The sequence below is a fragment of the Leptodactylus fuscus genome, chromosome 5 (genome assembly GCF_031893055.1).
Source record: "Leptodactylus fuscus isolate aLepFus1 chromosome 5, aLepFus1.hap2, whole genome shotgun sequence".
Classification (NCBI taxonomy): domain Eukaryota; kingdom Metazoa; phylum Chordata; class Amphibia; order Anura; family Leptodactylidae; genus Leptodactylus; species Leptodactylus fuscus.
In genome coordinates this window covers 90,800,211-90,823,366 of record NC_134269.1, presented here as the reverse complement: position 1 = coordinate 90,823,366, position 23,156 = coordinate 90,800,211, and the positions used below count along the sequence as shown (strand labels likewise).

At 42.4% G+C, this 23,156-nt stretch overlaps 1 protein-coding gene across 1 annotated transcript; it reads left to right on the top strand.

Annotated features, from left to right (window-relative positions):
• Positions 1–6,525: 6,525 nt before the first annotated feature.
• Positions 6,526–19,444, top strand: COX5A (cytochrome c oxidase subunit 5A). The gene is made up of 5 exons (XM_075273743.1): positions 6,526–6,752; positions 9,683–9,799; positions 13,194–13,315; positions 15,047–15,164; positions 19,273–19,444. Exons 1-4 carry the CDS (start codon positions 6,662–6,664, stop codon positions 15,158–15,160), a joined length of 444 nt encoding a protein of 147 aa, XP_075129844.1. The 5' UTR covers positions 6,526–6,661; the 3' UTR covers positions 15,161–15,164; positions 19,273–19,444.
• The last annotated feature ends 3,712 nt before the right edge of the window (positions 19,445–23,156 follow it).

The window sequence follows — 23,156 nt, the reverse complement described above, 5'->3', positions numbered from 1 at the left end:
CATTCACACTACGGAACGCCAGCGTGTATCACAGCCGTACACGCCGGCGTTACAGCAGGGCTGCCGTACACTTCCCATTCATTTCTATGGGAGCCGGCATGCGAGCGCTCCCCATAGAAATGAATGGACTGCTTTTTTCCATTCATTTCTATGGGGAGCGCTCGCATGCCGGCTCCCATAGAAATGAATGGGAAGTGTACGGCAGCCCTGCTGTAACGCTGGCGTGTACGGCTGTGATACACGCTGGCGTTCCGTAGTGTGAATGCACCCTTACACATGCCCACAACTTGCTCCTTTTGGGTTCTCCACTGTGACATTGAACCAGGCTCTCTAAATCCTACAGACTCTTATGTATGGGTAAGGGAGCCTTCACACGGAGTAAACGCTCCACTCATTCTTAACTTAAACTTGTTCAGAATGTGCGGCGTTAAAACAGATCCCATTGTTTTCTATGGGTGCCGGCATATGCGCGCTACCCATTGAAATCAATGGGAGGCTTTTTTACCTATTGCTTTCAATGTGATACGCGCTTATGCCGGCACCCATAGAAATCAATGGGATCTGTTTTAACGCTGCTCATTCTGAACGAGTTTACGTTCAGAATGAGCGGAGCGTTTACTCTGTGTGAAGGCTCCCTATGAAGTCTATTTCTCTATGCATTCCTTTGAGGGCCTCAATAGGAATGCAAACAGTGACTTTCAGTCCACACATAAGATCCTATATAATTCAGAGAGGTTATGTAACACAGAGAAAACAGATAATTCAGTAATAAAGTGCCTGTAAAAAAAAAAAAAAAAAGACTAAAGAAGGAAAAAAATGCTGGGAGTGCTTATTTATTTTTCCTTGAATTATTTTATAGGCTCCAATTTCACATGATACAAATTCAATACTGTAGACAAATTCAAAACAGGTTGCAAGTCACATTAGAACCACCAGGTGGCAACATACAGCATATACAATATATACATCTTCCAGAAGAAAAAATCATGTTTTTTCACAGTTGTCATCTTATCATTATTAGTATTATTATTATTTATATAGCACCATTAATTCCATGGTGCTTTACATTTGGGGCTTTACATACAATACACACAAAATACAGGTAGATATAATACTAACAATGACCGACTGGCACAGTGAGGTAGGGGGCCCTGCCCGCAAGGGTTTACAATCTATGAAATCTCATCCTCCACACACAGAAATATGTCATAGTAAGAGGATGGGTTATATTACAGCAATATAACTGGGTCTAGTGTGAAACTACATCCACACTATATGGATATGACTATGCCATGTGGTTATTACAGTATACTATTGTTTGTAATAAAACAAAAGGACAGTTGGATAGCTGGTATTTCACTGCAAAATTTACATTCATACAGGACACTTCTTATTCATGTATCTCTATTATAATCAGTGGATGAATATGAAGCCTATGGTCACTAATTTGTAGATAAAGTAGATCTCATTTCATAGAGCATGTGATTCTGAACTAAACTTTAAATGAAAATGTGCTGCTTTCTGCCTATAAAAAAGTCTCAAAAGTTCCTGCAAGTCATTCATTACCAGGGAAGTATGTCCCTAGATATGAGGATATAATCAAGATGGATCACAGTAAGCATAGGGGGAAGTGCTTTTCCCTCTTCACACAGTGAACGCAGATGGAAGAGATTGATTCTCCTCACAGCGAGTCTGCAAAGTGCTCTATACAAAGGACTGAAGATTCTGCAGCATCTCACATCTTACAATGTAAGGAAAGTCTTCTATGTACTTGTATCTACTTCTGGCTGCTTGTGTAATTACAGATGGGATACTATTTACAGACAGCAAGTCGATTTCTTGATTGTGCTTATAGATTGTTTTTTTGTGTGTGTTTTAGTTGCTTGGCTCCATGTACTTGCCTTGTTTTTTCCCTGTATTTACAATTTAGTGTTCCTGAATCTCAAATATTAGGGCTAGTTCACACGTAAAAACCACCTGGCTTATTTTGGTCCTGAAAAAAAAAGCTTCCTAATAAGGAAGCGGTTTTTTGACCTTGAGGTGTTTTCTGGAGCAGTTTTTGGTAAAAACTGCTTCAGAAAACGCCAGGCGGTTTTCCCCTCCCCTAAAGTGAATAGACTGTAAAAAAAAAACGCTAGGCGTTTTCGGTCGCATTTTTTTGCAAAAAAAAAAAAACCCACTGGGTGTTTTTTTTTTCGCCTCTCATTCACTTTTATTGCTTTCCTCAGGCAGAATTCGCCTGAAGAAAGGTCAAGTCGCTTCTTTTTTCTGCTAGCAGAAAGAAACTGCTAGCAGCAAAACAAAAGCTAGCAGTCTCCATAAACCACCATTGTATGGAGGCAGATTTTGAGGTGAAATCTGCCTCATTGCCCCCATGTGAACTAGCCCTTATGGTCACTTGGTCTTTTCTCAGCTATTTCCTTGCTAGTCTACAGTTACTCCTGGCAGAATGGCAGTACACTAATGGATAGGGGAGGGGGCAGACTACTCCTTATTATATATAACCACAGCCTGAGAGATAAATGTAAAATGTGTTTCAGCCATGAGTTTATTAGCAGCATCAAAACCGAGAGGACACCGTGTATGAAGGTTTAGACAGTCATAGAACAGATTGTCCAGCAAGACCCTGCACACTTTTCAACTTTTCATAAAAACTCAGATACCCTTTAACAATCAGATAATAGTGGCCCAGTTTAGCATGGATTATATCCTTGTTTCCTTTTGTATTACAGAAAAATGGTTCCCTTTAAATGTACGTTATGTGTCACAATATATCATGGCTCTTACATCTTGTGGTATGATACAGTTTTATGTTGGTGCAGTCACTGTTGTAAATCTGTAATGGTGATCATGTATTTGATGGTTTTAGTTTCAAAGATATTTATTAAATAATATCAAAAGTACAACAAACAGGTAAATAAAATGACAACATTAAAGGCAACCCAAAAAAAATTAAACATGCATAATATAATAAAACTGTAGATGACAAATCCAAAATGAAAAGTCCAAAAAGAAGGGTAAAAAGACAAATAACCAATATGAGCACAGACCTGAATCACAAGCAGTCAATCTGAGGCATGAAGAAAAGGAAGTATGGAGGAGATATATGAAGAGTGGTGTATTTCACGCCAGCCTTCATATCTGCTGCTGGAGAGGTGCAGGCGTCTTTATAAATTAGGTGCATCCTCCACTAAGCCTTGCACTTGCACACTGAGATCTTCTAGATTCCAGGGTTCATTTAAAGAGGACCTTTCATCAGATTGGGCACAGGCAGTTCTATATACTGCTGGAAAGCTGACAGTGCGCTGAATTCAGCGCACTATCGGCTTTCCTGATCTGTGCCCTGGGTAAAGCGCTATCGGTCCTGGTACCGTAGCGCTTTACAGCCAGAAGGGCGTTCCTGACACTCTGTCAGGAACGTCCTTCTGCCCAGCAGCGCCTATCGCGCTGTGCTGTGTGAGCGGGGAGGGGAATTGGAAATCATAGTTACACTTGTTAGCCTTCTAACATCCAAAATAAATTAAAGGACAGTTAGATGATGTCCATATAAAAGCAGATATAGTAGATAATATTTATTAATGTATTTGGGTGGTATGAGTAACTTTCTGAAAATCAGAGTATTTTACATTAAAAAATATATAGTGAGAAGTTGTCAGGCAGAGTGCTGGAGTCCTGGTATATCTCCCCCAGATTTCTAACTTATGTGTGGTCCAGTGTGGGTCTTGAGTAGGCCTCAGCCCCAGGTGTAGGTCCCAGGCTCGTTACTGGGCCATAAAAGGCTGCAGAGCCTGCACTTCAGAGCAGATCCTGGGAACAACAGGAAGTTCCTGGGACTGTCCTGGTACTGAGAGCTTTGTGTTATGGTACAGTGTTGATTTGTGTGGCTGGTAGTAAGTCACATGTACAGTTAGTATATACTGTTTAGTTAGTGCGCAAGATGAGCAGGTTTTATTTTGCCTGAAGTTAAGGCTGTATTTTATTTTGCTGGGTTTTTTTTATCGTTATTTTTTTAATAAATCCGTTCTTTGCTGTAAGATTTGTGTCCCTGTCTGGTTGGGTCTGCACCACTGCTTCTACTGAGCTACCTTCCCAACAATATATATATATATATATATATATATATATTAGCCTCTGCCCGCAATTTCGTCTGAGGGTTATTGGTGCCGATGATCTGCTCACATTCAGCAAATTGCTGCCATCGATGGTTTGCCTGCTCCGGCATTTCGGCAGCTCTCATGCTGTGCTTGTTCCTCACACCATGCCTGTGATTGTTCCGGCATCTCACAAGCTCCCTGGGACGCCACATAATAAGCGTGCTGTTGATGATCCGCCTGCTCCGGCGTTTCGACAGCTGTCAAGCTGGCCTGCTGCTGAACTCGTTCCTCGCGCTGTGCCCATGATTGTTGTGGTATCTCAGCAGCTCACTGAGACGCCATATAACGAGCGTGTTGATGATCCGCATGCTCTGGCATTTTGGCAGCTCTTAAGCTGGCCTGCCGATGAACTCATTGCTCGAGCTGTGCTCGTGGTTGTTCCGGTATCTCAGCAGCTCGCTGGGACACCATATAATGAGTGCGTTGTTGGCGACGATGATCCCCCTCAGCTCTGATTGAGGAGACCTCTGTGATTTCTGGCTTCTTCATAGCTGTCTTTGCGACAAATTAAATTTTCTTTTTCCAGGCATGTTGAAAATTGGCAAACTGCCAATTTGGATTAAAGGTGTTTGCCTATGTCAGTTTTTCAGCAGTGCCTGGAGCAGATCAAATAATATGCAAATGTGTGTACACTGAGGGTGAGCATGTGTTTATACATAGAGAGATAGCCCTGGCTTTCTCAGAAGCAGAGATAAGAGCAGTGTAAGGTATTAGTGTAGCATGTCTCCACACGTTTTTGCTCTAGTGTAGCATGTCTCCACATTCCAAAAACTCATAGTAAAGGGAACTGACGAGCGATTTCAGCAATGATGTTGCGAAACGGAGTCTCTTGATACTGCAGTCTCCACCAGTATTCAGCCAAATGTCCTAGCAACAAATTCGGCAAAGTACCATGCATCTTCCGCAGAATTTCCGTTTTGACATGACCCCAATTTGCCTCGATTCTCTGGGTGTTGACGCTGGCGAAAGGGTTTACAAAATTTTGTTGATGATTTACAGTACTATGAGTGTACCAAAAACAAAGCCAATTTGGAATATTTGCATAAGCTGCCCAATCGTCCGACCAAATTTCCAATCCAGGAGCGATGTGATGCTGATAGAGATGAGCGAACACTGTTCGGATCAGCCGATCCGAACAGCACGCTCCCATAGAAATGAATGGAAGCACCTGTGACGCTGACTTTACCGGCGTCACAGGTGCTTCCATTCATTTCTATGGGAGCGTGCTGTTCGGATCGGCTGATCCGAACAGTGTTCGCTCATCTCTAGACGCTGAACAATGGCCCGAAGCGTCGGCTCATTTCGTCGTAGGACGTGAAACATCTTCAATTCTTGCACTCCATCCGGTCGCTTCCAAGCAATGCCAAAGATCCAAGGCCCAGCAATTCTATTTCCATAATTCTGACGTGCTGGTGGCACAAAATTACCATGTAACAAACGACCTCTATTGTACTTTCTACGACCATGCATCAAACATCAAAATGTGTGGTAAATTAATAAAATATACATTTTCTCCTCAGGTTCACTCAGGGCAGTAAAGATAGTGTAAGCTATGCACTGTAATTCAAATTTCCCACCTTTTTTCATTTACCTCAGCTGATGTATAGTTCAGGGTCAAAGGTCATCACTAGGCAGATTTCACTGGTTCTTCTGGAAGATGTGGAGAATGTGGAGACACACTGCACTACGGTACACATTATGTGGAGACGCGGCTAATCATTTTTGCGCGTTTTCGCGATGTGGAGACGCGTCTAATGTGGAGACATGCTACACTAATACCACAGTATAATATAGTATGTGAACAAAAATTCATAACAGTCATGAAGCCATGTCATTTATAGGGATAAAAAGTAGCCTATATTTTAATAGAGGTCACAATCTATCTATGTGACAAATTTCTTCCAAATCCGTCGTGTTCAGTGTTATAGGGTTCAGTATCCCTGATGGGGAACAATAACAGTGCATGAAATTTATATAATGACAGACCCCACCCTACTACAAGCCAGGACCCAAAAAAATCACACACTGATAAGCAGTGCCCTGCTAAAACCAATATGTCCATAGCAGAGAATGTTGCAATGTGTCCAACTATATGGGACAGGCCTACTCGACTAAAAAAGTCAGATTTCAAAGCACCATGTTCACATTTTGCTGTATTGTGGCAGAAACAAGAAAACCTAGTACGCGGCTCACTCCAGCCAGACATACAACATGTGCTCTGTCTTTGTGCAGTCTATATAAGGGCAGCAAGCTTCCACAGCAACGAGATAGCGGCAACGTACACAAGGATGACTCGTCGGCAGGTGGCGCTTGTATGCTGTTACTGTAACCTTACAGCTCTATGGTATGCTAACGTCGGAGACCACGCCCCCTTTTACCCTTGTGTGTCCGTACAGCCTGTGCCGGCCCCTGACTGAGCGTGAGCGTGGAGTGTGCGCGTGCTTCTTTCTTCCGGTTGGGAACCGCCGCCACTTCTTCGGTCACCTTACACACTGCTCAGCTACGCCATGTTGGGTGCTACTCTGCGGCGCTGCGTGTCTTCTGGCCTTCGCAGCCTCCCTCGCTGCCGCCTGCAGCCTCAGCCAGCCTGCTCCCAAGGTGAGCTTACCAATGGTTCGCCATTGTGTCCTTGACGTGTGAGCTAGCAGGTACATGAATGGTGACTCTCCGGCCATAGCCGACTCTCCGTGCTGTGGTGTAAGGGCTGTGTGCGGTGTAGTGTCCCGCAGAGATGAGTGTGTACCCGCTGACCCCGCTCGTCTGCTTGTGCCCTTGTCATGACCCGGCATAGGCTCAGCTTAGGGCCTGCAGGCGATCATGAGGAGGAGCCGGACAGCTATAGCCCTCACCCTGCGATGTCTTCTGCAATGCTGCAGAGGCCGGGTCTGTGGGCTGCACCTACCATAGTAATGTGCCCATTCATTTCCTGATGCCCTGTCATTGGCAGTGCCATGCTCTGTTGTGTATGTGCACAACTCCTATATGTGATCGTTACTGCATTTGTGATTGCAAGGTGCCATTTGTCATCTCTGATCTAATACCTACAATTCTAAAATCTCCACCGACCAGATCAGATGCAGCCATTTGTGATCAGTGAATGGGTGTAATCTGTGATGGGTTCAGAGTGTGTATATTCATTAGATGAGAGAGTGTAGTTGTGTACTTCTAGTAAGTCACTAATATCTCACTTGTATCTACACATCTGTGGCTATCTACACTGTGAAATGCAGCACAAACCAGTTTACGGTATCTTCCAATAGTGGGACGTGAGCTCACGAGAGCAGCTGATGGGGCTGTACATCCCGGAAGCAAGGTCACATTGACTAGTGTGTACAAGTGAATACAGTGAGGAGACAGCCGGATTAATCACCTTGCCTTTAAGGGACTTTGGTGTGTTTTAGTGGTAAACTCACTTTATATGTCTCTGTTGCTTAAATAAAATCTACTGTCTTCAGTGTGCACAAAGTGTGATCAGCTTTTCAATGAATCCTGATATGGAGTCTGATAATATTAAAGTCTAGCTGAGGCAAACAAAGAGTTCGTCGTCTGGTGCCAAAGCTTTTTTTTTTTATTCCAATTTTCCTTATTGAGTTGACATTTGACCTACAAGGTAACTTGTGGCTCTGCAACATTAAGATTGCTTAGGTCGTGCTGCCCATTGCACTGTAATGCATTGGGATCTGACTTCTGCTGACTGTCACGATCACATTAACGATTGGGTGCTGGTCAGTAATTAAAAAACGGAATTCCAACACCATTTTAAACCCTGATCCAATGTATGAAACCACTGACCTTGCTACAGCACAGATTGAGGCCTGGTCTACACTGTAACTCCTGGAAACACTAAAGATTTGTAACTATTGAACTGCAGTCAAGAGCAATAAATGTAGTTGTACGCAGTCTTGTGGATTGCAGGCACTCACATAAAATGGATATGTAGCACAATAAAAAGTAGAACTAATTGCTGAATCCACCTTAAATTTGATCATTCCCCCCTATACATTTGGTTTTCTTTGACTACTGAACAGAATTCTTATGTAATAGTTATTACACTTGCTAGAAATGTACGTGTTAGTTATAGATATCATTCGCTGACCCCATGACCTCAGTGGACTATTGTTTTTAATGGCGTTATATTAGAATACCTTTTATATTTCCATTTTGACCATTTGTACAGAAGCCTGTGGTGTTGGTAATACAAACCACAGCGTGACCCTGCTCTGACTCCATCATAAATGGCTGACAGCCATAGTCTGTCAAAAGCAGCAAAGCCCCTCTAATTCATTAAGTAGTGATTGTTACATATTTACTGTCATAGGAAGTCAATCTATGCAACTAATTATACAACATTGCATAATCTAATTAAAGGGTTTAACCAGTCTCAGGCAAATATGAAGACAAATGCTATTTTACAATAAAAAGTTGTACAATTTTCCAATACTCTGTATCAATTCCTCACAGTTTTCTAGATCTCTGCTTGCTGTCATCCATTCTGCTTATAAAAATCAGTCCATGGTCATGTGATGAACACATTGGTGCACAGCTCGTTACACTCACAGTACAGTAATCAGACATGTGACTAGTAACGAGCTGTGCACCTGTGTGTATCATATCATTTACTAATTGTTATTCACTGGACGTAAACAGAACAGATAACAGAAAGTAGGGAGGTTTCATACTGTTGACCTATCCATGGGTGGGGGTCCAACTGCAATGCAGTGTATGGGGCTGCTGCACCAGTCCTATTAGGGTACATTTACACTGACTAATCTGCTACACATCTGGGAGTGGATTCTGCCAAAACAGCTGATCTGTGCAGTGCCCAGGTGTCTGACCCCTATACATTGCATACCGTGAATCGACCATGAGTATGAGAAATCAGTTTGGGGCTGACAACCCCTCTGTCTGTTGCTCTTATCTGTCATTCCCTCTGCTATGACCTCATTCGTCTATGAGGGAGGTGTATTAATCTTTTACATCACTTGTGTTGGTGACTTACATCAAAAAAATAGTTGTGGCAGATTGTTGCAACTGTCGTTTGTGCATCATTGGTTTTTAGGGTCTGTGTGGAGAGCCAACCAGCCCACGCCGCTAACAACGGTGATTGGTTCCAACACCAATCGCAACTGATAACTCTTTAGATGCTGAAGTTAAATGCAACCGTGGCATCTAAAGTGCGCAGACTCCATGGGACCTGCCATTTTTTCCAGTTGGTTACCATAACAGCTGGGAGCCTATTGAAAGCTCCTGGTTGTCATTACATTAGATCTATTACATGCTGCTGTAGGCTACTTGTAATAGAAGTGAATAGATTTTACTATACTCTACAATAAATTAGTACAGATTTGCCAAAAACAATAAATTGGCTTGGTCTTTAAGGAGTTAATAGGTTTTACACTATAGATTCTTAGCCCCATGTGTCTTTACAAAAATGTAGTGTCAGACACAGTCTTATGGTTGGGGACATTTTTTATTTTTTTGGGGAACTGTTTTATTTTCATGTACTGATCCTGTATATTGTCTTACAGTTGCAGTTGCTGCTCGTTGCTATTCTCATGCCAAACATGAGTCGGATGAAGAATTTGATGCCCGTTGGGTGACTTATTTCAACAAGCCAGATATTGATGCCTGGGAACTGCGAAAAGGTAAATGATCCGATGGGTGTTCCATCTGTAAAAGCAGTGGCGTTGTAATGGGTTAGTAAAGAGTTACAATCCTGATTATACTGTTGTTCTCAACTTTTCTTATATTATAGGTGGGCAATTAATTTTCCCATGGAGCCACATAAGAAATTGAAATGGTTGTGCTTTGGCAAATTTGGCACACTCACTTCTGTTGACTCCATCCATTATCATCTATTTTTCCATATGCCTCCTCACAGTATAATGCTCCTACAGTCACCCTAACATTATGCCCTCACATTATAATGTTCCCCTCCAATTTCCCCACAATATTAAGTTCCTGTCATTGTGCACTGGTTTAAACTGACGGAAATCGGACATTAAACTGGGGCAGCTGGAAGGTGGCATTGAACAGTGGGGATAGTTGGAGGGAGACATTTAATCTGGGGGCAACTAGACGCAGTCATGTCCCCCTCCAGCTACCCCCCACAGTTTAATGTCCTCCTCCAGGGGCTCACAGTTTAATATCACCCTCCATCTGCCCCCCCAGTTTAATTTCCACTCCTCGATCTGTCCCCAGTTTAATTGCCCCCTTCAGTTTAACTGTCCCCTACATCTGCCTCCAGTTCCCCAGTTTTTCTTCTTCTGCCTCCTGTGGTGCTGTGTTTCGGAGGCAAAGTTCACAGCTGTTTCAGAGACTCCACCATAGAAAATGGTGGTTTCAGTATAAGAATGGACCCCATTATAGTCTATGGGGGTGCGCTGTTGTCTGTTGTTCTACAAGGACTTAAGGCTTGTTCACATGGGGCAAGAGGGGTCGGATTTTGGCGCTGAATCCACATCATAATCTGCCCCCTCACAATAAAGGTCACTGTAGACCACTAGCTTACTTTTTTCCGTGAGCGACATGTTTGGGCCTACTCCGGAGCGGGTAGCCGCAACTGTCTGAAGCCACTACAGTCGCGGCAGGCACATTTTGGCCCTATTCTGGCGTCAGAATCGATTACCAGCCCTGCCTTCCCTTTCACGGCTTCCCTCTGATTCAGCAGTCACTTGATCTGCTGGGATTAGCCTGTTAGAACTACTAGGTCCTACAGGATCCAGATCAGCTCGTTAGTTATTGGCAGGAGGCTGTATTCCTCCTGCAACTGGTCTGATATCCCTCAAGGTCTATAATGACCTTATGGGAAGACCTAGTAAAAGAATAAATAAAGAAAAAGTTAAATAAAATAAACTAAATATGCCAGTAACACACTTTTATTACAGGTTCTAGCCCCAATGAGACCGTACAAAATAAGTTATTGTAAAAGAGAGGAAGAACTATTTTATAAAGTTGTTTTTTTTTTTGTTTTTTTTTAAGTAGGACTTTATGCTATTAAATTTTTTAAAAAATGAAGTGGAAAACGCACGTTTTCCCTTCTCTTTTGTTTATATTTTCCTGGATATAAAAATAATAAAATATGCAAAAGTAAAAACTTAAATAAGCGCTATGTTGCAAAAAAAATTAAGAAAAAAATGCAGAAATAACCATATATACTCGAGTATAAGCCGACCCGAATATAAGCCGAAGCCCCTAATTTTACCACAAAAAAACTGGGAAAACTTATTGACTCGAGTATAAGCCGAGGGGGGGGGGGGGGATCCACCATTGCAGAAAGTCTGGTAATGTGCATTGCAGCTCAGTAACTCCATGTGCCTCATAGTAAATACCACTTAGCCCCATCATGTCCCTCACATTAACCCCCTGTGTGCCTCACGTAAGAGTTACTGATATGTGGGACATATGGAGGTAATAATTAGGTATCTTCATAATTAAGGTCCTTCATTAGTACCCCCATGTGTCTCACATATTAGTAACCCTTATATGGGGCACACAGGGGTTAATATGAGGGACATGTTAGGGTTAACTGTTATTAATGTGAGGCACACAGGGGTTACTGAAACTAAATTAATAACCCCAAATGCCTGACATTAATAGGCAGAGTAACTAAAGGAAAGTCCTGTGTGTGTCACTTTACTGTAGCTTCCTCTCCTCCATACAACAGACATCTTCCATAAGACACAATGAATCCTGACCACTCATCTGCAGGGTAGATGCTAAATCCTAGTGGGCTAAAGGACCTCTGATGACGTCATGACCATGTGATCGGACTCTGGTGTGGGCGGAGCTACTAGGATTTAGACTCAACCTTATCTGCAGATGTTACATACCAGTGGCTACAGGACCTTTGATGATATCCCAGTCATGTGACCTATTGACAAGCCAATCACAGAACAGTAGCACTAAAGGACCTCCCTCTTCCAGGTCCTTCCAGTTTTCTGTGCTCTGTGGACCCTGACTCATGTATAAACAGAGGAGAGCTTTATCAGCATGAAAACTGTGCTGAAAAAGTCGTCTAATACTCGAGTATATACGGTAGTTAAATAACGCAAATGATAAAAATGTTATAACCCTCAAAACCGCACGTATAAAAAAAAATAGAAACGTGTCTGGTCCTGAACTAGAAATTGGCCCGGTATTGAAGTGGTTAAAAATAAAATACATGTTTGAGTAAAGTTGTTCAATTATATCAATAGTGACTCTAATTGATGTAAAATAATAATGGTTTCATCAGTGGTATATGTTAGGGAGCGTTCACACTACCGTCATTGTCCGACAGGTAGTGTCCGCTGCTAATGTCTGTCCAAAATCTTGCACGGACATTAGCAGCAGACACTAGCTGTGTCCGTGACATTTTTCATTCATTTAAATGGCGATCTGGTGCGTTCTTTTACTGTCCGTGTCTGTCCTTCACTGTCCGACTTGAAAAGTCGGACATCTTTGGGAACAGACAGTTAAGGACAGACACGGACTGTAAAAGAACGCACCCGATGTCCATTTAAATTAATGAAAAATGTCACAAACACAGCTAGTGTCCAATGCTAATGTCCGTGCTAGATTTTGAACAGACATTAGCAGCGGACACTACCTGTCGGACAATGACAGTAGTGTGAACGCCCCCTTATACATCCAAATGTTGAACACGATATATGTGGTTTCATTCCAATGTAACCAGATGGATATCTATCTACTATGAGTAGGACTGCTGTCAAGAGACCTTTCGTCTGACTTATACGATTAGTTTCTATCAGTTGGTGTCGTTGACAGTTTCTGAATTAGTTTAAGATGGTGGAGGTAAAGAAGCCTCATTTATAGGCAGGCTAAGGTCATATGTTTTTGTCATTAATGATAGTGAAGTTAACATTTTATTAAGAGTATGACCAAGATAAATACTAAAATCAGTAACTGACTTCACATAGTCCATGGCATCAGGGCAAATTGGGGTGCAAAATGTAAGTAAAAGGTTGGGAAAATCTGTTTTGCCATCATGGCTTTATCTTACTGATACTGTAACTGTATTTCTTCTTTTTCATCCAGGTGTGAACACGCTCATCGGGTATGATTTAGTTCCAGAACCAAAAATCCTTGATGCTGCCTTGCGTGCTTGCAGACGGTTAAATGACTTTGCAAGTACTGTTCGCATTTTGGAAGCAGTGAAGGTGAGTGAAATCGCTCCATGTCTTGTGGCTTTATGTTGTACATACCGTGTGAGGTGAAGGGGTCACAGTAACACTTTGGCTTTCTCTCATTGTGCCCTGCACTTCTATGGCTGTACACAGTAACCAGAATCCTTTAGTCTTCATATGTTACACTAACAGTTCACCTTTGGTCGTGAAACTAGTGCTACTGTCAGTTTTCCGAAGTATCTCTGCAGCGTATCATTAACAACATTTCTATCAATCCTTTGATTTCCATCATTCCAAGGCTATTCCTACTTGGTGTTACAGTTTCACTGTGGAGTATAAAATTAGTACATTGCTTACACTATGTGATAAATGGCATCAATCCTAAGATTCAGATGCCGGAATCAGTGCTTTCTGTTTGTTTCATCGTTCAAAAAAAAAAAGGTCATAATTAGGTTTTGTTTTTATGTACCCCTACATTGTTCCAATAAATCTTCCTGCAACAACAATGCTTCAAGCATAAAAATGTTATGGGTCATGGAATATGGCTAGAAACATGAAAAATTACTTAGTCGAAAAAAACCTAAGTGAAAAATAAACTACATAAATTTAAATAGTGAAAATTATAGCAACCGTAAAATAACATTAAAATATTATTTATACAGAGCCAGATTGGTCAGACTGTCTGCTGTTTGATGTGTAACTAAACTTTCAGACCATTCTTGTTTTCTGGCAGTATTTTTGTCATAAAAAAAAAAAATTGTAATATGCTTTACAATTTTTTTATTTATTTATTTATTTTTTCCTCACTCTTCTCCTTTCTTCTGTATTGAGATTGCCTGCCTGTTACTGTGTATGGAGTATGGGGCTGTGTAACATGTAGAGAAAATGAAGATAGGAGAGGGTCCCTTCAAACAGTTGTTATAAAACATACAAACCTGTCATGAAAGAGAAGATTCTCTTCATTCATGAGACTGTAAAGGGAGTCTATTATTAGAGAGAGGCAAATTGTCCTAACAACATGTTGGAATAGCCTTTAGAAAATCTATTCTATCCCTAACTTTAGGTTTTATCCGACGCTGTTTTTGAAATACAGACTTTATTCTTGCATGCTAATTCTGTGCACAGAGCACAGGAGGCGTTCCCCTGTGCTCCGAGTACAGCACAGTCCTACAGTATCTGGCCTCCGCTGAATGACACCCTGCCCCTTCATGGGAAGAGATCCTTCTCTTCTTATTCTTTGCTGCGTTAGCAGCAGCACTTTACTACAGTGCATTCAAATCCTGCACATGCACAGTAGTGAGAATTTCAACTTCCTATGCAGCGAAGTATATATCTGCACATGGAGGGCGTGTATCGGCCAGAGGATATGAAGGCTATTCCAACATGTCCTTAGGCAAATTTGCCTAAATCTAATGATGGACTCCCTTTAAAGTCAAAGTGCAATCTAAATTATTTCCAAAGATGGTACTCGTTGGGATTAGGATATTTATATGCAGCTGTATAATATCCAGGATATAAATATGCCAATCCCAACTTTTTTTTTTTTTTTCTTTCAACCTGTATCTCTGGAAGTAATGTAGTGTTAGTGCAAAAAGACTAGACGGTCTTAAAGCATACCTGACTGTCTTGCAGGAGGGGATAAAATGTTCCTGGTTTAAAGGTCCTATTACAGCAAGTTTAGCAGACTGTTATCGGGAATGAAACTCTCGAAACTTTAGGTAAACATGGCTTTATGACTTGTCTGTCTTTTTTCCTCCCCCTTAGGATAAGGCTGGACCTCATAAGGAAATTTACCCCTATGTCATTCAGGAACTCAGACCAACTTTAGATGAGCTTGGTATTTCCACCCCAGAAGAGCTGGGCTTGGATAAAGCATGAAAAGGTAAGTTGTACCACAATTAATCTTGTAAATTTTCAGAATTGTTTTTGAAGTTACCTTTCCCTCAAAACATCAATAACTTTATTTTTAAAATTTAGAAATAAAGTGTACACTCTACTTAATAAAGGCCCTTTCTGAGAAGGCGTTTCTCACGAGGAGCAGACTGGCATGGTCTCTCAAATACATAGTTACCTAGAAGATGGGAAAGGGTAACCCCTTGTTCGCATCTGCCTTTGGTAATCTGTTCGGGGAGTCCGCATGGGGAACCCTTGAATGGACTACCGAACACATTTGCAAGCGCTGTGCAGTAAACGCACACGGACCCCATAGACTATAATGGGGTCCGTTTGCTTGCCGCACGCTGTCCGCATGTTCCCTGTGGAGATCTCGCAGCAAACACATGGACCCCATTATAGTCTATGGGGTCCGTGTACGTTTACTGCACACCGCTTGCAAATGTGTTTGGTATTCCTTTCGGGGGGGGGTCCCCATGCAGGCTTGCAGACTCCCCCGAACTGAATACAAACGCAGATGTGAACAAGGGGTAAGACTGGAGGAAATAAGTATTCTATACAATTCCACAAGCCTCAGTGCTATTTTCTAGAAAGTCTTTTTTAACCCCTTCCCGACATGCGCCGTAATAGTACGGCGCGTGTCGGGTCTGTAACTATGGCGACCGCCCGGGAGCCGGGCGGCCGTCATAGCTGCCGGGTGTCTACTGCTTCAAGCAGTAGACAACCGGCTCTAATGCCTCCGATCGGTCCCCGGACCGATCGGAGGCATTAACCCCTCCGGCGCTGCTGTCAAAGGCGCCGGAGGCGCCATCTTCCCGGCGGCGCATGGGCGCCGCCATTTTGGCAGGGATCGCCGGCTCCTGGAGCATGCTCCAGGGCCGACCCCCCCCCCCCCCCCGTTGCCATGACAGCCGGGAGCCTTGTTAAGGGCTCCCAGCCAGTCTGCAAATTCTCTTTTGCAGGCTGGTGTATACAGCCTGCAAAAGAGATGATGCTTTTTTGCAATGCATTAGCATTGTAATGCATTGCATTAGTGATCAGACCCCCTGGGGTTCAACACCCCTAGGGGGTCTAATAAATGCAAAAAAAAAATTAAAAAAAAGTAAAAAAAAATATAAAAAGTATTAAAAGTTCAAATCACCCCCCTTTCCCTAGAACAGATATAAAAGTAGTTAAAAACTGTGAAACATATACATGTTAGGTATCCCCGCGTCCGAAATCGCCCGCTCTACAAATCTATACAAATATTTTTCCTGTTCGGTAAACGCCGTAGCAGGAAAAATAGTCAAAAGTGCCAAACCGCCGTTTTTTCACTGTTTTAATTCTGCTAAAAATTTGAATAAAAAGTGATCAAAGCAATAACATTTCCCGAAAATGGTAGAACTAAAAAGTACACCCGGCCCCGCAAAAAAAGACACCCTATGCATCCCCGTACACCTATGTATAAAAAAGTTACGGCCGTCGGAATATGGCGACTTTTAGAAAAAAAAATTTTTAACACCGTTTTGGAATTTTTTTTAGGGGTCAAAATGTAAATAAAACCATATAAATTTGGTATCCCTGGAACCGTACCGAAACACAGAATACAGGGGACATGTCATTTTGGCTGCACAGTGAACGCCGTAAAACCAAAGCCTGTAAGAAAGTCGCAGAAATGCATTTTTTCTTCAAATCCACCCCATTCTGAATTTTTTTTTCCTGCTTCCCAGTACATTATATAGAATAATTACTGGTGGCATCATGAAGAAAAAATTGTCCCGCAAAAATTAAGACCTCATATGACTCTGGGAGCGGAGAAATAAAAAAGTTATGGGGTTTAGAAGGAGGGGAGTCAAAAACGAAAAAAGAAAATCAAAAAATGCCATCGGCGGGAAGGGGTTAAAGCTGTTGCTGCGGTGACCAGCTACTTGGGTAGGCTATATCACAGACTTACAGTCCTTACAGTGAAAAAGTCTTGCCACCTCTGGAGACTAAACTTTGTTGTTTTGTTTGTCTTACCTCCAGAGGGAGTGACCCCTTGTCTTTTTAGGGTATTTCTCATGAAACATCTTTTCCCCTTATTTTTTTATTATTTTTTTTTGAATAGGCCATTTATACAAGTTTATCCTGTCTCCCCCTTAATACCTCTTTTCCACACTAAACAGATTTAATTTAGACTGGGGACCCATATTGCACAAAAGCAGTGTGGTGTCTGTGGCAAACACAGCATTTTACGGTATGTACAAAGTTGAATGGGTTTCTGTCTAATCCTTTCCACACATTGCAGAAAAAAATCTGCAGCGGAAAAGCTGTGTTTTCAAAAACGCATCATGTCAATTATACCTACAGAAACGCTGGTATCTTCCATATAGTTTTAATAGGGGCAGAAAGTCTGCAGGGGAAAACGCTGCAAAATCACAGTGAAAAAATATGCTATGCATTTCCACCAGTTTTTTGCTGTGCTTCACTATGTGGGGCCTTAGCTTTAATCTCTCCATGCCCCTCATCAATTTTGTGGCCCTCCATTGCACCTTTTCCAACTCTAGAACATTATTTCTATAAACTGATGCCCAGAAGTGAATTGCTTATTCCAGGTGGATTTCTGAATATGATGCCTTCATGGCTATCTGTGCCAGTTACTATAAGGGCAAGTTCACACAGGGTTTTTTGGTCAGGATTTTAGGCCATATCCACCTCACAATCCTGACCAAAAAGTCGGCTCCCATTGAAATCAATAGGAGCCGGTCAATTATTTTTTTTCTGGGAGCCGTTTGTTCCAGCTCCTGGAAAATAGAAGCGACATGCTTATTCTTTGAGGCGGATTCGCCTCACGACATCCGCCTGAAGACACTCCCTCCTGACTAGGCCCAATCATTTGGACCTAATCCGGAGCGGAATGTGAGACTGGATGCCAGTGCACTGTATTGTATTGTAAGCAGCCATTTTCTCATGGCCTGTGGGCATGCACAGTCTGCTCTGCCTGAGGCCTAGAAGTCTGAGACCTGTGCCGGAAGAAGAGGATGAAGATGACGTTCCTGATTAAGATGGAGGCGGCGCTGGAGAGTTCTTTGGCAGCATTGGGGACGCCCCCAGTGCTGCGAGAGAACTGATTTGCATACCGACAAAACCGGGCTTCCTGTGGAACGGCAGCGCGGGGAAGACAATGAAAGGTAGGAGAAGAATAGCCTTATATTCCGGCTATTCCAACGTGTTACTAAGAACTGTATGATAGGATCCCTTTAAGTCATTTCTGCTTGGTTGTAGCTGAAATGTTATACCGTGCTTGAGCCCTGGATCAACCTTCACAACTGACTTTTCAGATCTAAGGGCTAGTTCATACGTAAATTACGTGTGGCTTATTTTGGTACTGAAAAAACACTTCCTAATTAGGAAGTGTTTTTTGGACCTTGCTGCGCTTTTTGGAGTGTTTTTTTGTAAAAACTGCTTCAAAAAACACCAGGCAGTTTTCCCCTCCCGTAAAGTGAGTGGGCTACAAAATGCGTCACGTTTTTTTCTGTGTGGGTTTTTGCAAAAACCGCAATATGGTTTTTTGCCAAAAAAACAAGCGTTTTTAGCTTCCCATTCACATCTATTGCTTTCTTCAGGCGGAAAACGCCTGAAAGGTCATGTTGCTGCTTTTTTCTGCTAGTGGCGAAAAACTGCTAGCAGAAAAAAGAAAAGCTATCGGTCTACATAGACCACTATTGTAATGAGGCAAAATCCACCTCTTTGCCCCCGTGTGAACTAGCCCTAAATGTCTATCAGTTATGACTACAATGTTTATTTTTATATTCAAAAATTTAAGAATGAGGACAAAAAAAAAATTAAATTAAGAACCTGATATTTGCTCTTCCAGTATCTGTTTATAGCATAAGCTTGACCTTCTGTATATGGGAGATTTTTCACTAGCATCTGATGGGCACCATTAACTCACATTGTGTTCTGTCCTGGGGTCTTTAGGGTTGTTGTGGCTGTCAGATCATGTGGAGTTGCCTGTATGTCCCTATATGAGGGAGCATGTGGTAGTGGTTGATACAGAAGAGTATTGCACTTGATAAGTTTTGTTATTGCATTGGTCTGTGGTAAAATAACCCTAAAATTATTTTTTCTTCCCACAGATTATCCATCCAAATGTTTTATCATCAATGCTACTTGATTGTACACAGCCATCCAGAAATACAAAGATGTTAACCTATTACCTTTATTTGGGGAAAAAATAAAGCACTGTTCTTTTATTGAGTCCCAAACTGTGTAATATTATGTTGGAACTAATAAAGGGATGTTGTTTGATCTCATTGATTCAATTTTTTTTTTTAATACCTATTTTAGACTTGCATTTTCTAAGTCAGCCTGTAGATGACACTCTCAGCTATTCCATACACTTACATGGTTGGAACAACAAGGGTAGATGTTTATAGCAATAAGGAAAGTGTCTGCAAAACTTTTGCCCTATTTGCTTCCTAATGTACAATGATCGGGCATAATATCCAACGTGTCCACTGTATTTCTCAGCTGCCAATATCTTACTATAAGATGCATCTGACACTGGGGTGTACCCTGATTTAGGCACCATACTAATTAAAGTTCCCTGGTATCTTAACATGGACGGGTTGATATCCATGATACTACCTCAGTAAGGAAATTATATCATGATATATTACCACTAGCATTCTGACAGACAGACATAGATAAAATAGGCTGCAAAAGCAGGCTACAAAATGGTGGAGGCTCAGCAGCATAAAACACCAAGAGAAGTTTATAGAACTTAAAGGGGTTGTCCCATAACAAGGATCCTATCCATACTGCTAGTTTATGTGGGTATAAGACTTTTCCTAAATACATTGCTTTATCAAAACTGCTTTGTTTGGCCGCTAACTTAATTTATTCACTTCATTGTTGACACTGGCCCTTGGGATTATCTGCTCATTTGTCAAGTGATGTAGCTGCCTGCTCTCAGGGGGCGAGGGAGGGGCTGACAAGCAACTGAGCTCCTCATATAGGGGAGGGGGAAGGTGAGAGCTCTGGGATTACTGTGCTGTCTATCTTCAGCTTTTCCACTTAGTAGCCAGTTTAATTGAATTTGGCTGATAAGGGCTGAGATAAGGAGTCCATTACCTCTGTATATAATGCAAGCTGACTCAAATCCAGCTCTGCTACTTCAGTTTTCACATCAGTGTATACTGTGGATCATAGCAGATAGAGCAAGTGAAACCCCACCCACCAATGTGCGAGAAATCCAGGAAGTGAAGAAAGTACAGAGCCTTCAGGCTGCAGAACAAGAGTTATGGCAATACCCCTTTAATCTGTATGGGTTAGAGGAAAGAAAGGGAAGGACATAATTGAAACTTTATAAATATGTTAAAGATTGAGGCATGGAACAAACATCTAACAAATGCATTTGGGAATTCTACAGTAAGTGAATTTTTAAGGCTAAGGCCCCATGGCTGTAATCTCAGCGCTAAAGCGCTGCGGAACGAACCGCTGCATGAACGCATTGCAGTTTCTGCAGCACTTTTAAGAGAGAGTTCAGTTTTCCTCTGCAGACTTTCTCTTAACATTATATCTACAGGAAAGCCCGCCGGCGTTTCCGTAGGTATAATTGACATAAGATAATCCTTTTAATAGTCCCACAATGGGGAAATTTCAGTGATACAGTTTCATAGATGGTACAGTAGTATATAACAAGAGAGAAAAAAAACACATACAAGCTCATGGCAAATAGAGAAATCCTAGGAATCCTAAAAAGAAAGAAACACAGACACTGCAGGATCATTTAGCTCTCTGTGTGGAGTGAAGTTAATAATACAGCCCGACCGTGGTTGGAGGACATGAGGAGGGGTCACAGCATGTAGATATAACAGGCAGAGGTGGGGGAAATGGGTAGCTATTAGAGATGAGCGAGTACTGTTCGGATCAGCCGATCCGAACAGCACGCTCGCATAGAAATGAATGGACGTAGCCGGCACGCAGGGGGTTAAGCAGCCGGCCGCCGTCAAAGTGGAAGTACCAGGTGCATCCATTCATTTCTATGGAGCGTGCTGTTCAGATCGGCTGATCCGAACAGTACTCGCTCATCTCTAGTAGCTATCATGATAACGTGGTAGTTCTTTGGTAGGTAGTGAGATCTCCTGTTCACAGCTGATAGTTCAGTATCTTGCATCAGCACTATTGTCCATTAACCACAAAAAAATGCCCCAAATGTCCATCATAAGCCCTCCTCCTTTCTTCTTACCACTGTCTTCTACTGCCCAAAGAAGTCTGAAGCCATCCAGGTAGACAGGGTGCTGCTCTCTTGCCAAGCTTCCATAAGCTTATGGGGGTAGGTGGGTGATGGTAGGTTCCCAGGCTGTAACAGCGTCCCACGTGTCCACAGTAAAAGAAAGAAATACCAGTCGACTGTATGTATCTTCACACATCAGCAATAGACTCCAAAAATCATCTCCTTGAAAGAAGTCCACACTTCCATGTAGGTTTCTCCTCCATGTCGCATGGTGTCCATGCTGTCCTTAGCTCCTGGGGGGATGGTAACAGGCACATGTGCAAACAGGAAAACTCCAACTGAATCAGGTCTTGAGTCTTGTCCATGCTTTAACAATAGAAACAAAAGGGAAAAAAATACTCTACAGGGTCTTCCATTCGATTTATAGTTGCTAATTCATAGTGCTAGGTTGCTTGAGTAGAGGATTCTTGAAGATACAGACAAAAAGAGTGAAAAAGGAAGATAAAGGTTGCTCTCAGCTTGGAGCTCTGTATCGAGGCTGCCACTCAGTGTGGCGCCATCTTGCAACGGCTTTGCAAATAGCAGTGTGTCCGCACTGCGTTTTTTTTCCGCAAAGTGGGCATGGGGTTCGCATGAATCCCATCCCCTTTGCTTGCACTGTACAACGCTGTAATTTTTCCCGCAGCGACTCCGCTGCAAGCAAATTGCGAAGTTTACATCTAGGCCCACGGCACAGGTTTTATAGATTTAGTTTTTGAGTGTTTATTTGCACTTCCCAATAACGCTTTCCAGGTTGGAGGGAAGTGGTATAGACTCCCTCCCCCCCCCCCCCATTCAAAGTGGGGAGAAAAAGTCAGTGTGTCTTAGAAAGTAAAAGTCACTGTTGCCACCCACGAACCATTATTATACTCTGGGGTCTCTTCAGAGAGATTGGAGGATCAGCGCTAGAGCTCAGGAGAGGTGGGTTACCCTTTGTTCACATCTGTGTTCGGGGAGTCCGTACGGAGACCCCCCGAACGCAACTGCAAGCACTGTGCAGTTGCACGCTGCCTGCACGAATCATGCAGGCAGGAAAGAAGATTGTGAACTACTTTCCTGTCCGCATGATCTCTGCGGAGATCTGCCGGCAAGCACACAGACCCCATTATAGTCTAGGGGTGCGTGTGCTTTCACTGGCACACTGCTTGCAGTTGCGTTTGGTATTCCGTGAAGGAAGGGGGGTGTCCTCATGCGGACTCCTCCGGAAGGAATATCAACGCAGATGTGAATGAGGCCTTACACTGTTTATTATGATTAATCTGAAGAGTGCAATATTGATGGCTTGATTTTTGCTTTATAAGATGCACTGACTCCCCCACCCCCACTTTGAATGGAGAAAAAGCGAATCCAAAGCTGGTTACACACGACCATGTGCTAACCAGCAGGTGCGAATGAACAGCACGGGGTGACACAAGAATGTCATCCATGTGCTGCCCCTCTCATTCATATGGTCGTCTGCAAGACACTTTATAAAGCGGGAAAATACAGTAAATGGATTTTTAGATCAGCAATTACATTTCCTTGATATTCTGTTCACAGTAAGGGTAGGTGAGCTCAAAACATCACTACACCATAAAAATACAGCAGTAAATTCATTATTGCACTTTCTGAGATTCCACTCTAAACATGTCAAAAGAGATGTAAGGGTTTTGGCACCAAAGTTCAAAATTCTAAGCTTGCTTTCCTGTGTCATCACTATGTTTACCATAGTGCTCCCTTGCTGTCACCTATGTACTGTATATG